The sequence below is a fragment of the Egretta garzetta genome, unplaced genomic scaffold (assembly GCF_000687185.1).
Source record: "Egretta garzetta isolate BGI_Z169 unplaced genomic scaffold, ASM68718v1 scaffold26, whole genome shotgun sequence".
NCBI lineage: Eukaryota > Metazoa > Chordata > Aves > Pelecaniformes > Ardeidae > Egretta > Egretta garzetta.
In genome coordinates, this window is record NW_009260070.1 from 899735 (window position 1) to 915818 (window position 16084).

Here is a 16084-nt window from a genome sequence, read left to right on the forward strand (position 1 = left end):
CTCCCGTGCGCTCCCCTTCCAGGTTTGCTGTCCGTGGTCCGACCCAGGCAGCACACGGCACACGATTCATTTCCCTTTGTCCTGACTTGGTTTCATTTCCCGGTTCCCACGGTGCTGTTGAACTGCAAACGGAGCACAGGGGAGACTTAACACAAACAAGATTTTTTTTTTTTTTTTTCCCCCGCTCTCCCCGTGCTCTTCTTTAAACGGCAGCTCCTGGTTTAGTTCATTTAAAAAAAACCCAAAAAATCATGCATTTTTAGCATAAACAGCATTTGCCAGAGACTTCGTGAGCCAGAATATATAATAAAAGTCCTAGAACCCACAGAACCACAATATTATTTTATTTCAGCAGCACTGTATTTAACTCGATTGGTTTCTTGTGTGTCTTGATTTTGACCATAAGGAATCGATTACCTCTTGCATGTACAGCATCGCACTCTGCTAAGACTCTGTCCCCGGCTCTGCTGTTCCCTAGTAGCAGTTGTTCTGGTATTTTATTTTTTGGCTGTCATAAAGTACTGGTGTATACGGAATTATTAGAATTCATGGAACAGGATTTGTGGCTGCTGGGTGATGGATCGTCCTGTCGGTGAGCAAGGGGTGTCCTGCTCAGATGTGCTGTAAACCCTCTGGTTCTGAGGGTGTTAAGATCACATGCTGGGTGGGAAATTTCTCCAGTTGACGGACAGGCTTACCACAGCCTGTAATTAAACATTTACAGTCGCAGATATTAGCAAACGCTTTAGGTATCGGCGTGCAGGCTGGGAGCCCCCCAGCAGGCAGGGGCTGGGAGGTCCAAGTGTTCCCTGTTCATCTGGGTGTGCTCCAGTGCCATACATCTCCATAAAAATCTCACTCTACGCTTTATCCCAAGACCGTAATTTGTTAAATAGGTGGTGGTTGGAGTCCTTGTTGTTTCTGGATGAATCAGGAGTGCTGCAGGAGGCACTAAAAGCTGCAGGGCACGTGGTGAGGGGGGAGAACCCCGGTGCGTGGTATGAAGGGGCTGCCGGAGCGATTTCATGCCGTAAGACGTTCACGAATCCGCCTGTCTCTCCGCAGCCTGCTGACATAACCTATGTTTATGGTAGCAGATTACATCGCTGTACCAGACACCCGCTTCACTGCAGACTTGTGTACCAGCTAATACTTAACAGCTCTTTCCCGGGGAATCTGCCTGGCATCTGGCTTGCAGCAGGCTCCCCCGCCGTAGCTCAGGGCACGGTAACGGCAGCTCGGGCTGCAAACGCCTTTGGGAACCCCCCGAGAAAAGGTGAAATGCCCCGAATGGGTTGTGCGTTATATGGCAGGTGGTACTGGGAACTAAGTAAGGTCTTTCCCCGTAGCATCAGCTTTTCTTTCCACGTCGTTGAGAGCCAAAGCGGAGCTTAGAGGGGAGCGGGGAGAGCTGCATCCCGCAAGGCAACCTGGGCAACCTGAGCTAGCCAGGGGTGGCCCTGCTCCCTGCAGGGGGGTTGGGCTGGGTGACCTCTAGGGGTCCCTTCCAACCCAAAACATTTGATGATTCTAAGGCGATCGGTGGATCTTGGGGGGAAGCCTTCGCTGGGGGGAGCGCTGGGCCAGGAGTCCCAAGCCCAGCGAGTGCTCCCGGGCACAGGGCTTGTCCCACCCCTGGCTCGGCAGCACTGCCGCCTCCCCAGCCGCTCCCCGGCGCCCGGGGGCTCCCGCACCTCTCAGTGCCAGGTCCCGGGGTGGGCTTGTGGCCAGGATTTAGGGTCTGTCCCCCATGTCCATGATGACAGGGACTGAGCACAGGCAGCGGGGATGGGTGCGAGTTGGCAAAGCCTTGGTAAGTAGCTAAAGGGAAGCACGAGATCAAAATCTGGGGAAAATGCGCCATAGGTGTGACCTTTCTGATAGGAAAACTGCCCCAAGGGGTTTCTCTGGAGAGAATTTAGTCCTGGGGCTGGCTGGGGGGGCAGGGGGCCCCCCCCGCCGCCCCTTCGCTGCTCCAGGTGCAATGACTGACTTTTATCTGCTTGTTCCCCCACCACAGGGACAGTCAGGACGCGATGGTTACCCGGTAACTCTGCTATTCCTTTTATTGTTGCTCTCTTCTAATCTGCGCTCCGTGGTCCTCCCCATCTTTTCCATGACACTTGGATTTTCTTTGCCTGTCCTGGTCTGTCTTTTTTTTTTTTTTTTTTTTCCTTCTTCCCTTCCCCTTTACCAGTGATAGCTTTTGAGGGATTTAGCCCAAAAACTCAGGAGCCCGTGCAATATTAATGGTTATAGGGGTGAAATACTTGAGCGCTTTCATGGTGTTATACGTACTCTTGCCTGAGAGTTCACGGGACCGCAAAGCTGGCGAAGGCTTTGTCCCGCTCACAGCTGCAGGTGGCCAGGTTTGGGGACATTGGTGAAAGAGCTTCAGGTGTTGAGAGAGGTCCTCATTCACCCATCACCAAAAACCTTTCCCTGGGAGCCAAGGTGTCCTGCCCAGCCTGCCAGCAAGGGTTTGCCGAGGCTGGGAAGGGTAATTGGGGATGCACTGCCCTTCCCGTGCCCATGGGCGCCGCTGGAATGCCTCTGTGCTGGAGGGAGGCGTCTCCTGGGGGAGGAATAAAGCTGGGGCTGGTGAAGGCTCTGAGCTGCTTTCTGCAGGAGGTGGGAGACCTGGATCTGGCCAGATCCCGGCGGCGGCCGGCCGCTGCCTGCCTTGGTCCTGCCGTGTCCTCGGATGGCTGCGGTGCTCCGGTTCCGAGGGCTCGGTGGCTCCTCAGAGAGTGACCCCCGTGCCTGCCCTCCGTGTAACGGGTTGGTAAAAATCACCGTGTCGATCCCCCGTGTACATCGCCAGTTCTGCTCCCGCTTTTTGAAGGGGTGCAGCCAGTTCTGCGCTGCCTGGTGCTCTGCAAGGGGCTGCTTGGCTGTTTGTCCTGTTCGGTTTGTAAGGTAAAGAAAAGCAGTTAGCCTTCTCCTTCCTGGGCTTGATGCCTTTTTTTTTTTTTTTTCCCCCTCCCCTTCCCTCGTCTCTGCCACCTCGTGCCCTGGCCCGGTGCCCCTGAGCTCCCATAAACCGTGGGAAGGTCCGTCGGGTCTCCCGTGTGCGAGGGGCCCGGGAGCTCACGGGAGGAGGGTTATGAGGGAGATACAGAGCTGTTCTCGGTTCCCCCGGGCTCCTGTGAGCATCCCGGGGAAAGACAGCAGCGTCTCCCCAGCAGCACCAGCCCCAGAAGGGGGGAGCTGGGAGGTGGGCTTGACTTTGCAGAACAAAGTGCTGCCATCGCCCCCCTGACAGGGAGGTACCGGGGGCTCCCCTAATTGACTTGAACACATCAAGCTGAGCGTGGGGGAACGCGGGGGCAGCCTGCGAGCGAGCAGGGCTGCGACGTCCCGGGGAGGCCGGCCGGGAGCGCGGGGGTTTGTCCCCCTCGGGCGGTACCCGGGGGGCTGGAGCCAGCTGCTTGTGCGCGCACACGAGCAGCTCGTTGGAAATGAAGCGTTTAATTTCTTAGAAGTGAGGGTGGGAGACTTTGCTCTAGCTGGGCTGGCTAGTGGCAGTTTTAGGGTGGCTTTCTGCTCTCGTGGGACGTGGCTAAGCACTCCTGCGTGGCCGGTTTGCTCCCTTCTTCTCTGCGTCAGCCGTATTCTGGCAAAGCTTGAGCGTGTGGTTCAGTTGCAAAGCTCCGGGAGGAAATTGCGACCTTTCTCTAGGGGGGGCACCACCCCCAGCCTGGCCCAGTGGGCAGCCCCGGCACCGTGCCCATCCCAGCTCCTGGTGAGGGGTTTTAGTGCTGCTCTGGCTTCCCTGGATGGTGTCGGGGACTGGCAGTGACCTCCAGCTCTGACGCCACGTCTGCGCTGGGAGAACGGCACTAATGGCACCGAAAGGCTTTTCCTCCTCTCTCCCCCCCGGGATCTGCAGCCCAGGCAGAGCTGTGCACTTGGCAGAACTGGCTGAGCCAAACCCAGCAAACGCTGAATTACCGCATCCCCGTGGCTGTGGCCACGCTAATTAGATCAATCTCATACGAAGGTGACAATAATCTCATACGAAGGTGACGATAATTGCATTTCCAAAGCAACACGTATACCTGTAGGAGGAAGAAACTAAATGTAAAGCTGGCATCTCATTCAGCGGGCGCGTATGGGCGGGCTTTATTACATCCAGTTGTGCAATCAAATCGATTTAATTACTTAGTTCCCTTCAGGGTGATCGAATGAAGGCCGAGCAGCTTCAGGAGGTGGCTGGGTGCAAATGCAGAAGTAGCGTGCGGACACAAACGGGGTTGGGTGCCGGAGCTGGGGTGGTGAGATGCGGATCGCTGGGCTGGCGGCACTTTGAGCTCATGTGTTTGCTGCTAGCGTGTAGCCCAGGGGTCGGCAGCGGAAGCTTTAAAGGGGGAAGGCGAGCCAGAGCCTTGGAGACGGGGCCCAAAGAGAAAACGGCTTTTGTAAGGTGCTTTCAATATTTTGATAGTTCACATCCTAAGGGGAGGGGTTTGTGACCTGCAATAGAACTTTACAGCAGAAATGGTTTCTTCTTGATGAACTTCTGTAGGGTCATTACTGGTTTTTTAAGCCCCAGAGATGATTTCGTTTCTCTTTTTAGGCCTCTGGTCTATCCTATTGCCATTGCCCTAACAGCTAGGAGGGATGTTGGGGTTTGTGGCTGTTCCGACATGGTGTAGCTTGGGTTTGGGCACGGAATGTGGGTCACAACATGTGCCTCAGCCCGAATTTTGGTGTAGGTTCCTGTGGGCTCAGGGGTGCCTGGGTCTCTCTTCTCTCCTCTTTCCCCAGTAACTTTTGAACTTGACCCCTTTCAGCCACGTTTGACAGAAGGACAGAGCCGGTGCAGAGAATGACTTCAATGGAACTTCTAATACTGGGGCAGGTTAAGAGAAGAAGAGCCTGGTTTTGATAACCCTGGTGGGGCACGAGCTCACGCTGCCCAGCACGTGCTTTTGCCCTGCCGGCTGCTTCAGAGTTGCCTGAAGGTTGTCCTTGCTGAGATGTTCTGTTTCTTTTTAATTCAGTGCTGGGGAGGCGTTTAAAGCGATTTTGACCCCCAGACCACTCATCTAACCCATTTTGGGGATTCTTTCAGACATGAGAAGAGCTGATGCTGGGAAAGTGAAAATTGCACTGCCGGATTTGTAACCGCATTTAACGAATAAGGGAATTGTAACACAAACCCTCGCCTCTGCCGGTAACGGAGTTACAGTGGAAATTGTCTTTGGCGCGGGCTGGGCAGAGGCGGCTCCCGGGGGCTCGCCCGGACCGTGGTGACTGGTGAACAAGGCAGAAGCTGCTCAGAGAACCGGCTCCTGGGGGGCAGAAGGGTCCCTGAGAGCCAATTTAAGAGCAGTTGTGTCGAACATCATTCGGGCCTTGTAGGGGCTTGAACGTGGGTCACGCGTGCGTGTGCTCTCTGGAGAGCTGGGGGCAGAGGAAGGCAGAGGATCCATGCAGTGTCCAAAATACCTGCAATTTTTTCGTCTTTTTTTTTTTCCCCCCTCATCTTGGCCCTGCAATTTGCCCGTAGTAGCGGTAGCAGTGATGATCATAAGCTTCTGGGTTTTGGGGTGCAGAGCTGCTCAGTCCGAGAGCCTGCCTTGCGCCTCCTGAGCTTGCGGGAATGCAGACGCAGGCACCAGGGAGCGGGGAGGCTTCGGCTCTTTTTGATGCCAAAACACTACTCTTGGGAGTCCTTTTTAGGGAAAATTGCCTAAAACAACTTCTGGGGGGAAGCAGAGCGATTTACCCCGAAGGCGGGGGCGAACCGGCAGGTCCCTTTCCTCATCTGAGATCCGTGCGATCCCTGGGGGACGCCCCGATGTCCCTCTGGCTCCTGGTGCTGGTGGGCTGGGGTAAGGCGTGGGTGGTGGCAGTGCTGGCGGCCGAAAGCTACGGGATAAACGATTCCTTTATACAGAAATCCCAGAATAACTAGTAATTACAGATTGAATGCAGGGCTCCGTTGATTCCTTAGAGGTGCAGTGGTCTCTAAGGAAAACACGGCGATAAACATGCTGCAAAATGAGCAGTTCAGGAGAGAAGGTGACGGGGTCCTGAGCGACCTGACCCCCCTCCGGTTAGCTCTGCCCGGTGGCATCGCCGTGGCTGCAGCCCCTTGCTTCCCATCGCCGGCTTTTCTGAAGAGGTGACAGCAGCTGTCAGAGCAGATTGATGAGGAAAACGTGGGTGACACCGCCAGCCTTTGCCAAAAGACCACCCGGCCCATCCCCAAACCGACGCGCAGCCCCGGAGTTGGAGCCGGGGTTTGCACGAGGGCACGCTGGAGTAAAGGAAAACCAGATGTGTGGCTGCCGCGCCGATGGAAATGTGTTTCTTGTCGGGCAGAACCAGGCGCTGGGGCCGGGATCCCCCGGGGCTTGTCCCGAGCTGTGCTTTCTGCGGCGAGGAGCATCGGCGCTGCAGCGCGGCTCCCCTCGGCTGGGCGTGGCTGTTTAACGGAGCCGAGCAACGTGTGGAGGGGGGAGGCAGGGGCTGGGTGATGCTTTTAGCAGCCCTGCCCCTGTCCCTTCCCCTGCCCCATGCGGGGACGGTTTCATACTTGCCTGCAGACTACCCAGCTGTCCTCCTACCCGACATTTCTCCTTTTTTCCAATGAGCTGCTGCAATTGTGGTTCACCAGAACCCATTCCCTTCCCTCTTCCCATCTACCAGAGAGGCCTTTGGAAGCCAAAGTCTCTGTTTCTTGAGTTGCATCTGCCTCTACTGCTCGTCCCTCCCCAAGATCGGTCTCTGCTACGCCGCTACGTGACATCCTGAATGGAAGGGCTGTCGCTTCAACTGGGAAGAAACCAAAAGAATGAAGTTGATTAATGAAGGGAATTACTTCATGTGCATGTCTTCATTAATAAAAAGCAGAGCAGGGAAGAGGCTTTTCAGAACAGAAGTATGATATGAAACAGAGTTGTCTCCTATTTTATACATTTTTCTTGGAATATTAGCGTCTATTTTTAGTTGAGCAGAGCGTTATTCATTTCATTCCTCCAGCGTATCATGTTTGCCTTCTGAATTTTGTACACCGCTCGTGTTGCCTGCAAGAGCCCAGGCATCGTCCTGCCCATCTCCCTTAGTGGTGGGAGTTCTTTGGGAAGGCGGGGAGAAAAGGGCTTCAAGTTCTGCCTGCTTAGGAGGAATGCAGCTCATTACTCGAAATAATTCCATATTGAGGAGTAGCATCCTTTTCTAATGACAGGAAACTACCCCAGTGTAATCAATTAATGGATTGAGGGTAAAGGAGAGACACAGCACGGGCATTGCTCAGCGCTGGCCCACCTTTCGGGGAATAATTGCTCAGCCAAGACTGGAATACTCTTTCACGGGCCATTCTCCTGTATTTAAAGCCCCCCTCATGCTAAGGAGCTGCCGGAGCTAAGCGGCTCAGCATCTTCAGGAGCTTTATTTTGGGAGGCCTGCGCCATGAGCTCATGTCTTCCTTTGGCTGCAGTGTTGTAAATCCAGAGTTACCCACTGAAGTCAGCTGTGATGCCTGCAGCCGGAAATCAGCTTGTAAGGATGATAAATTCTGCTTTTAATTAATTTTCAAGACGTAAAACGAAGCCAAATAGTTTGTTTTTTTCTGAGCTCTGATGCCTGGGAGAGGGGTTGGAGGAGCACATGCAGAAGGGAAGTTGGTTCCCTGACTTGCGCGACCCCCGTGCAGCGGAGCAGCGTGACAGGGCCTTTGGTGGCAGCTCTAGACCTTGGCCATAACCAATGGAGCCTGGGGTTTCTCCCCAACGATTGAGAATTTCTATTAGTGTAGGTAACTTAGCAAGGGAAAGTCTGTGCAGGCTGTTTGTGTGTGACCCATAAATGTATTATGAATGCAGACAGGCTGACGTGTGGGAAATGAGGAACACGTGCCCAAGCCCATTCCTGGTGGCAGTTCCTCCATCCCATTGTGGTCCCTCAATGTTTAGCAGGAAGCCCCAAGACGTGCGCTTAGCCAGTCGTTTTGGAAATGGCAGCACCAGAAAACCAGATGTGACATTAATAATAAACTGCTTTTACAGGAGAACTGTAGAAGTAACGGAATTGAACTGCCTGATGACTTGATGAATTGCCTTCATCTATGCAATTGTCTCCAGGTCCTGCTTGGGCATGCTCAGGCTGCAGCCTGAAGAGCCATGGAAGGAGCTGTGTGTCGCTTGAGATTGCTCCGTGCCCAAACCAGAGCAACAGGCAGTGGTTTAATTCTTCAGGAGAGCTGCCAGAAATCCCACGTGAGATATGGGAGACGGCGCTATGTGGTCGGATCTCGTGGGCTATAGGGAAGAGCGCATGGATCTCAGGCTTTTACTGGTTTTTTGCAGCAGGCGGATGCTTTTCTAGACCCTGGGTGGTAGCTCGTGCACAGACGCCGAGTGCCTGCACATTGCATGGGTATTTTGGTTGTGCATGCGCAGAATTAAAAAAATTCATATTTAACATCTGGCATCGCTAGACTCCAATATTTTCAAGTACTGTCATGTGGTTGGTGTCCATCCCCAGAATGAAGGCTTCTATTGGTAAGCTGGCTGGTTAGTTTTCATAGCTGGGTTCATCAAGGTCATAACTAATTTAGGGCTCGGTCCTGTGTGTGTTCTCGGGAGTGTCTTTACTCACAAATATTCAGGCTTCAAGGAGTGTCTCCCGGGAATGAAGCCATCGCACACATGCTTCTCCCAGCCCAACAGATAGACCTAACAAATACTCATTTTATAAGGCCAGCTTTGTAGCCAGTCTTTTTCATTTAATTTTAATATCAGTTTTGTGGCCAATTCACGTAATTATTTGCCTAGAGGGGAAAACCTCTTTAAGCCGGGAAAGCGGATCCAGCGTGTTTCCCTGCTATGCCAGTTTACTGGCTCTCTGGTGTGGAGACAGCAATGGTTTTGTAAAGACCAGCTCTTCATGGCAGCAGTTTATTTTTCTTTTGATTCTAGAGGTAATTCCTCCACAGGGAAAATAAAAAGTTGTCTTATATCCCACCCAGTAGAGGAATTGCAGATGCATTTGTTTATCCGATGCGCTTCCAGTGTTCCTGGCCAGGGAAGGAGGGGGCCTGGCGGAGGTGCTGATGGAAATGGCGAGGAGAACTTCTCTGCACAGGCATGTTCCTGACACAGGGCACGTGCGGCTTTTCGGGTGACGACTTGGAGCCTTATCCCAAGCTGGCTGAGGCGGGGAGAGGCTTGGTGGTGAGGATGGGTGATGGAAGAGGTCCTTCACCACCCAGTGCCTGGTCGAAGCCGGGCTTTGGTTTGTCCCTGCTCACTGCCGGGGGGTTGGACTGGGTGACCTCTAGGGGTGCCTTCCAACCCAAAACATTCTGTGATTTCTGGCCCCTGTGCTGCCTTTCCTCTGGTTCCCCGCCTCGGGTGGGAGTGCAGCTGGTGCATCTGCATCTCTGTTTGCAGTGCATTTGGGCACAGCTGCGTGGTACCAAGGCTTGGCTGGTAGGCAGAGGAAAACTGAGGAAAAACCAGGTTTAACCACAAAAGAGAGGTAATCCAAGCAGCAGCTGGCAACCCGGGGTGGCACTGGGAGGGGGGGGGGGAGAATATGAAGGCAGCGAGAGGCTGAAGCGTTCGGTTGAAATGTCGGGTTTACTCCAAAACAGTTGCTTACCAACTCCAGCACTGCGTCCCCACCACAGAGGCCGTCTCCTCTCTCAGGGTTGGACATTAAACAAAACATATCCAAAACCCGATTGGGCACCAAATGCTTGAAAGAAGCAGATGCACAGAACACATGGAACTTATTTAAACCTCAGAAATTTGGGGGAAGTCGGGCGACTCTTTCTTCCATAAAAGCACTTTGTTGTTTTGGAAGAAAACTGGTGCAATGTGATGCACAGATGAGCGAGCTCTTGCTTCTGAAGTGATGCTGAGCAGCAGAAAGGCCGACCTGACGTGCTGGGGCGCTCCTCGCAGCGCGCCGCTGGGCCGGGAACCGTGGCGACCCCTTCCCTTCCCTTGGAACTGGGAGGAGCGGACGATCGGGCCCCGCTGGGGCACTGCTTTGCGCTCTATCCCAGTAACCACGCTCGCAGACCTGAGCCGTGCGCAGTGCAGCTCCAGCCCAGCGTTTTGCTTCCCGCCCCTTTGGACCAGGCAGCGTTAGATTTGCTTCCAGGCGTTTTTCTGGAGCATCTCTGAGAAGACGCCCAGTGAAACAAGGAGGGAGCTCCGCGAGCAGATGGGAGGAGGCGCACCCTGTGTTGAAGGAGACAGAGAAAAGGTGCCTTCCCTCCGCAGCGAAGCCCTGATGAAGGTGGTTGGCGTGTCTGGGGAGAGAGCTGGGAACCCAAGTGCTCCAGCAAGCCCACGCCGGCGATGCAAAGGAAGGGCCCGGCGCTGCCCCAAAAGCATTCTCAGGATAGGGCTTGGGGGGGTTTTCTGGTCTTTTGTTTTGTTTTGCTTTTGTTTCCCAGGGATTCCAGAAACCCTTGCAATTATTTGTGCCCTGTGCTGGGCTCTCGTCGCAGAGGCTGCCCGTGCACGGCCACTGCCTGCCCTGCGTGGACCAGCCCAGCCTCCGAGGTGGCTGCTCCCTTGCAGAGCCCCGCAGTCTGGTTTGCATTATGGGCGAAGTTTTTAGCAAATTACTGCTCCTTTCTGCTCCGTTTCCATCAAAGAATGGGCAGAGGCCGCCCATTCCTCTGTCCCAGAGGAGAGATCTTTTTTTTGGAACAGAGCACAGCTTTGTGGTTTTTTTGGTTGGTTTGTTAACACATGCTTGGCCCTTATCAGGCTGCTGCTCTGCATCGTTTGCCTGACACCTCCGCCGGGGGATTTATTGCTGTCAGCTCGGGCTGTGGGATGGGATTCCCCTCCAAGAAAGGGTTCGGAGGAGCTTTCGGGGGTTTGGTGATGCTGAGCCCCACCAGATACTGTGGGCAATGCCTGGGGCGTGCTCCGGTGGCCTTTTTGGAAAGAAATCTGGGAGAGGGGTGAGAGCTGCCCCAGTTGGGGGGGCTCTGTGGGCACGGGGGGGGATTCAGCTCGCCCCACTGCCCAGGGCAGCCTCATTGGGGTCCCCCCCAGACTGGGGTCAGACGTTGCATGCAGGGCTGCAGTTTGCAGGGAGATGGATTGGGGGGAACCCTTAATTGCCCTCCCCTGTAAAATGAAATTGGGGGTTCTGGCCAAGCAAGGAGAGCTCTGAGGCCGTGCGGGACGGCAAATGTGAGAGAGGAGGCAGAGGACCGAACCAGGAGATGGTTTCCCATTAAACCCTCAAAAACTCAGTGGCAGTGAGTTGTGCCCCAAAATTTTATACACCCGGCTGTCTCCAGACACAGGGTAATACACACGTACAGGCAGAAGCGTCCGCGCCGGGGTTTCAGGGTCCTCTTGCGCTATACCACACGTAGGGTTTGGTCTGGCGAGGGAAGTCGAAGGAAAACGCTGTGTGATGCCATCTGTGACGCTTTAAATCCAGAGCTGTCCCAGGTGGGAGCTGGTGGTGGCACCTTCCCTGACCTGCGGCTCTCGTGGTGAGTGCTCTAGCGACGTCTGACACGGGGTCCCGGGTTCGATCCGGGAACGCAACCTAATGGCTGAATAAATATCTGTGCCTGGCGTCTGTCGTGCTCTGCGAGCTCTGGGCGCCTTCCGTGGAGAGGAGCAAATCAGCTGATCCCCCCCCATGGCCGGGGGGACCCATCCTGCCCAAGGAGCCTGGGTACGCAAAGAGGTGTCGCTGAATCGCAGCAGCTGGGTGTATTTACAGCTTCACTCGTGCAGAACTGGGACCTCAGTGGATGTCATGGGTAAATGGTTTCTGTGGTCAATGGGGCAAGGGGGTAGTTGCCAGGACTTGCTTTGGAGGGCTGCGCTTCTCAATGGTTTTGAAAATAAGGAAAAAAAAGAGTGACAAAAAAAAAAGCATTTTACTGATTTACCCAGAAAACGCATTTAAAAGCTCGGTATCCCTTGCAGGGCAGCCAGGCTGGGAAAGCTCCCCTCATTTTGAATATTCTTTGCTTCTGTTTTGTTAAACAAATATACTGATGTGTGGAATAACAAGTGTGAATTATTTTCCAAATTAAAACAATTAGTCTTAACAAACATTAAAAAAAGTCACGCCTCACCAGCACCGCTGGCTTGCGCTGATAAGAGAACTGCAGAAGCTGTTTGCTGTCACAAGTGAAGAAAAAGCCGTCACCTAGTCAGGGAAAAGCTCTTTTCGGGTTTGCACGCAGTCACGGACCAAAGGGGAATTTGTGTTGAACAATATTGAAATAGCTTTTTTTAAACAAAGAAGCAGAGAGATTTATTAGGAAAGGATTGTTGAAAATCAGGTTCATGTTTAAAAAAAAAAAAAAAAAGTATTTATTTTTAAGTGCAGGGCTGTTCCCCTGTGCAGCAATCCCATCCCGCTCCAGTGAGACCATCCACGCCCTTTATAGCGAAGTATGAAGCTATCATGATTTAATGATTTTAATGCTTAAATATGGCAGCACCTGGTAGAGGAACGCTTGCGCCCCTGTGTTGTGCTGCCGGCTGAGGCGACTTCGAGGCCTCGCACCGGGGACCCCGGCGGTCAGGGCAGAAGCAGAAGGAACCCGCAGCCAAGGACTCATCCAGGCTCAGGACTGCGGCAGGCGGCATGCGCGGGGCAAGCCCTCGGGTGACCGATTTCGTGGGTAGAGTCTGGCTCTGCGGGTATTTAGGTGCTGTTATTTGGAGGGGCGAGCGGTTACTGCAGCAGAGGTGGTACTGGGCGTAGCAGAAATTTGCTTTTCCGTAAGGGCTTCTGGTCCTTCTGCCCTGAGGGCGTTAGGGGAGGAGGAGGAGGAGGAGGAGGTGGTGGCAGTAACGGGGACAAGGTGACATCCCCGCGCGCATCCTGCCCTGGGTTCGCTCGCAGCGGGGGACTTGTGACGGGCCTGGCAGGGGGGCTTGGCCATGGCTCTTGCCAGAGCTTTCTTCTCATGCAAAAACGCGCTGAGAAACCGCAGCGCCAGCGGACACTGCCCGGCTTGCACAGATTTACAGCGTAGCCTATAGGAAGGGAAGGTCCCCGCTCCCGGGCGGTGCTGCAAACCACGCCGCCTAACGAACCAGGGCCCTTCGCAGGGATACTAAAATATTGTCGTGCTCTTTTGTTCTGACACTTTCCTCCTTTTCAAATGTAAGTTTTTACCATTTTTTCAAAACCACAGAGACAGAGATTGAAGGCAGCCCTTTGAATCTGTTAAAATTTGACTGCAGGGTTCCTTCCGACCCCTGTGCTAATTTTTAGCAGAGCAGGAAACATTAAAAATAACCATGAGAGAAGATTTCCCAACCAGAAGGATTGTCCTCTTAATAATCTCTGGCTTTGTTTTCACTAGATATTTCCCCCCATTAAAATTCCTGTAGCGCTGCTAGAGCGAGCGCATCCCTGCCAGCGGCGGCGGTGGCACCAGGGGAGGAAGGCAGGAGGCCAGATAGCCAGGCTGGCACCCAGTCTCGCTCTGAGCAGGGTAAGGGATGTATGGGGGAGATGCTAATTATTTATTGGAAGAGCTTTTGCATGGGAATCGGACCTGGCAAGCTCCACGTCCTCCCACTATGGTGAATCTAAAACTGTTCCCAAGGCTTCGGTTGCTCTTGGCACGGGGCGAGTCTTGCTTCTGCAATGAGAGGTGACGCTCTGGTGCTGCATCTCAAGACTTCCAAGCTTCTACTGCGAAACAAAACAAAGCAAAATCAAAATTTGTTTTAAAACGTATCTGAACGTAGCCTTTTCCTATGAAGTTGAAAGTTGCCTGGCCAAGCCAAGAGCACGTGACGCAGTAACGAGCTCTGCTCAAGCCCCAACATCTTACCTGACTTGGGTCTGTGTTCTCAGCACCACTGTACCAGTATACACCATTAAGTGGCGTATCATTAATGTGTATGTATGTGTGAAATACCGTTAGATGAATACCGTCCTCACCCAGGTGATGGCAGCGGGGATGCCCCATGCCTTGCGTCGTTACGCCTGCAGGAGCACAGCGTCCTTACGTTACTGGTCATGAGGGGTAGAACCACGGCAAGTAATCGCAATTACCGCTCACTCCTGCTCCATGTCACCAGCTCCTCCCACCCTGGCAACCCCAGGGCTCCAGCCAGATGCTCTGGATATGTTCCCTTTATCCAACCAAAAGTAATGTTGCCTCTCTTCAAAGGCGGAGGACCCCACTAGAGCCGAGTTGGCCCAGCGTGGAATGCAGGTGGTCCTTACTGGTGCAGGGTCAGAAAATGAGACCTGAGGTGATTACAGCTAGAAGCGGGCTCTGACATCCACCCAGCGATGTCGGCTGGGGCCACGTCAGTGCTCAAAGCACCCGGGATCAACGGGTCTTGTCCCGCTTGGCCGGTGCAATGATGGTTTTGGTCAGAACCATGTTTTGGGGGAAGTTGATTGAATGGTCTCTCTACCTTGTCTTAAAGCACCAGGTTTGGCCTAGGCAGAAAGCGCGTCCCCTCCTGGCGCAGTGAGCGTTGAGCGATGCGGTCACCCTGCGTGTGATTTGGAGCGAAAGCCTCGTACCGAGAGCAGGCAAAAGCGTGACTGACGTTTATCCGTGGGCAAAAAGCACAGCATGGAGCCCCCGCAACGCTTTCTCTTACTTGGGCCCTGTAATGGGGTGTCCAGAAAACTCGCCTTTTTCTTAACGCTTTGTGCTGGTCGTTTAAGTGGAAGTGATTTTTATCCCCCCAAAAATGAAAACTTGTGCAGAGGTGGGGTTTGGCTGGGGGAGTGGGGGATTGCTTGTTGTTTGCCTGTTCCTTGGTTATCCCATAAACTAAAGATTCCTTCATCTTCCATTAAAATGATACGGAGCAGAATTTAAATAAAAGCTGATACTGATCTCAATGCATGGGTGCTCCTGGACGCTGCAGGCAAGCACGCCCAGATTTCAGATGCTCTTTCCTATGTGACCCACGCAGCCCTCTGGCTCTCCCGGGCACCCTGCCTTTGCTCGCCCCAGTCTTTGCTGGGCAGGCAGAGCAGAGTCAATTCAATCCCCAGCCCAGACTAACAAAGCATTTAAAAGCCTGAGTTGGTCTTGCCCAGGCAACGGCGCGGCTGGCCGAGGGCCCCTTTGAGAGCCCGATGGATATTGTTTCTCTCGAGCATTAAATGCTTGCCCTCAAACAAACAGCCTCTGAATAGGCCATTGTTTTTCCTTGTGGACATCCCTTTGTGGACCGATACAAGAATAGCTAAAAGCTGGTGAATTGGTATTGTACACTTAAAAAAAAAAAAAAAAAAATTCTCTGGGACTTCTACTCCTTTGAGAAGTTGAATGCTCAGGTCCCACATCTTGTCCTCTGGAGGTCGGAGAGCTGCGTCGGGAGCTTCAGGTGAACCATCTCAATGGATCATGGCTTCAGGGAAGATGCTCTGTGGACCTGATGCCTTTCCCAGGCGTTCTAATGTAAGGAGCCAAGGTGAGATAAAGTATGAGGGCAAGAAGTAGCATCTGGCTGTGACCTGGCAGCCTTTGCGTCAGTGGATGCATTCGTTTTTGCTTTTCATTGCTGCTACGTAGCAGTAGTGCCCTGGTAGCTCCTTCTGAGAAACCTTACACATCGTGTGACCAGCACAACCCACGATCGGTCACTTCAGAAACCTCGTGTGTAAAGAAACCCTCCTTTATTTTCAGGTGAACATCTCTTGTACAGCTCCCCCAGTCTTTATAACAGCACGGGTACCGATGCCCAGGATTAAGCCACCCGGATTTACCTCTTGTTTTCCCCAGCAGAGCTGTGCGTCCCACGGTTTTGTATTCCGAGCCCGGTCACCGCTGCAGCCCGATTTATTCCCTGCTGATGGGGGAGCTGTGAGCTGGAAGGACAATGGTTTTAATGCAGCCACGGGGCTTCTCTCACACCTCTTTTGCTCAATTTCACCAACACGGATTTAAGCTGAACTAAGGAAAGCTCGGCCTCATCGGTTCCCCGAGAAATCCAGGAAGCTCGGATGCTTTATCATTGTGTTACACACTAGTCCCAACTGCGTTTGCTTCGGTAGGTCCTCCAGGTCTGCGGGACGATGTTGCCGGTCCCCGGGTGCCGTTGTGCAAGCGTAGCCTCGGGGCGTGCAGCCAGGCCGGGCT

General features: G+C 53.5%; 1 protein-coding gene across 1 annotated transcript in view; it reads left to right on the forward strand.

The window, feature by feature from the left end:
- The window catches only part of COL23A1 (collagen type XXIII alpha 1 chain), a 184213-nt gene that overhangs the window by 139469 nt on the left and 28660 nt on the right, over positions 1-16084 (forward strand). Inside the window, exon 4 of the mRNA XM_035896703.1 lies at positions 2021-2047. Within this exon, the coding sequence (XP_035752596.1) occupies positions 2021-2047 (27 nt within the window). The remainder of the gene's footprint in view (positions 1-2020; positions 2048-16084) is intronic.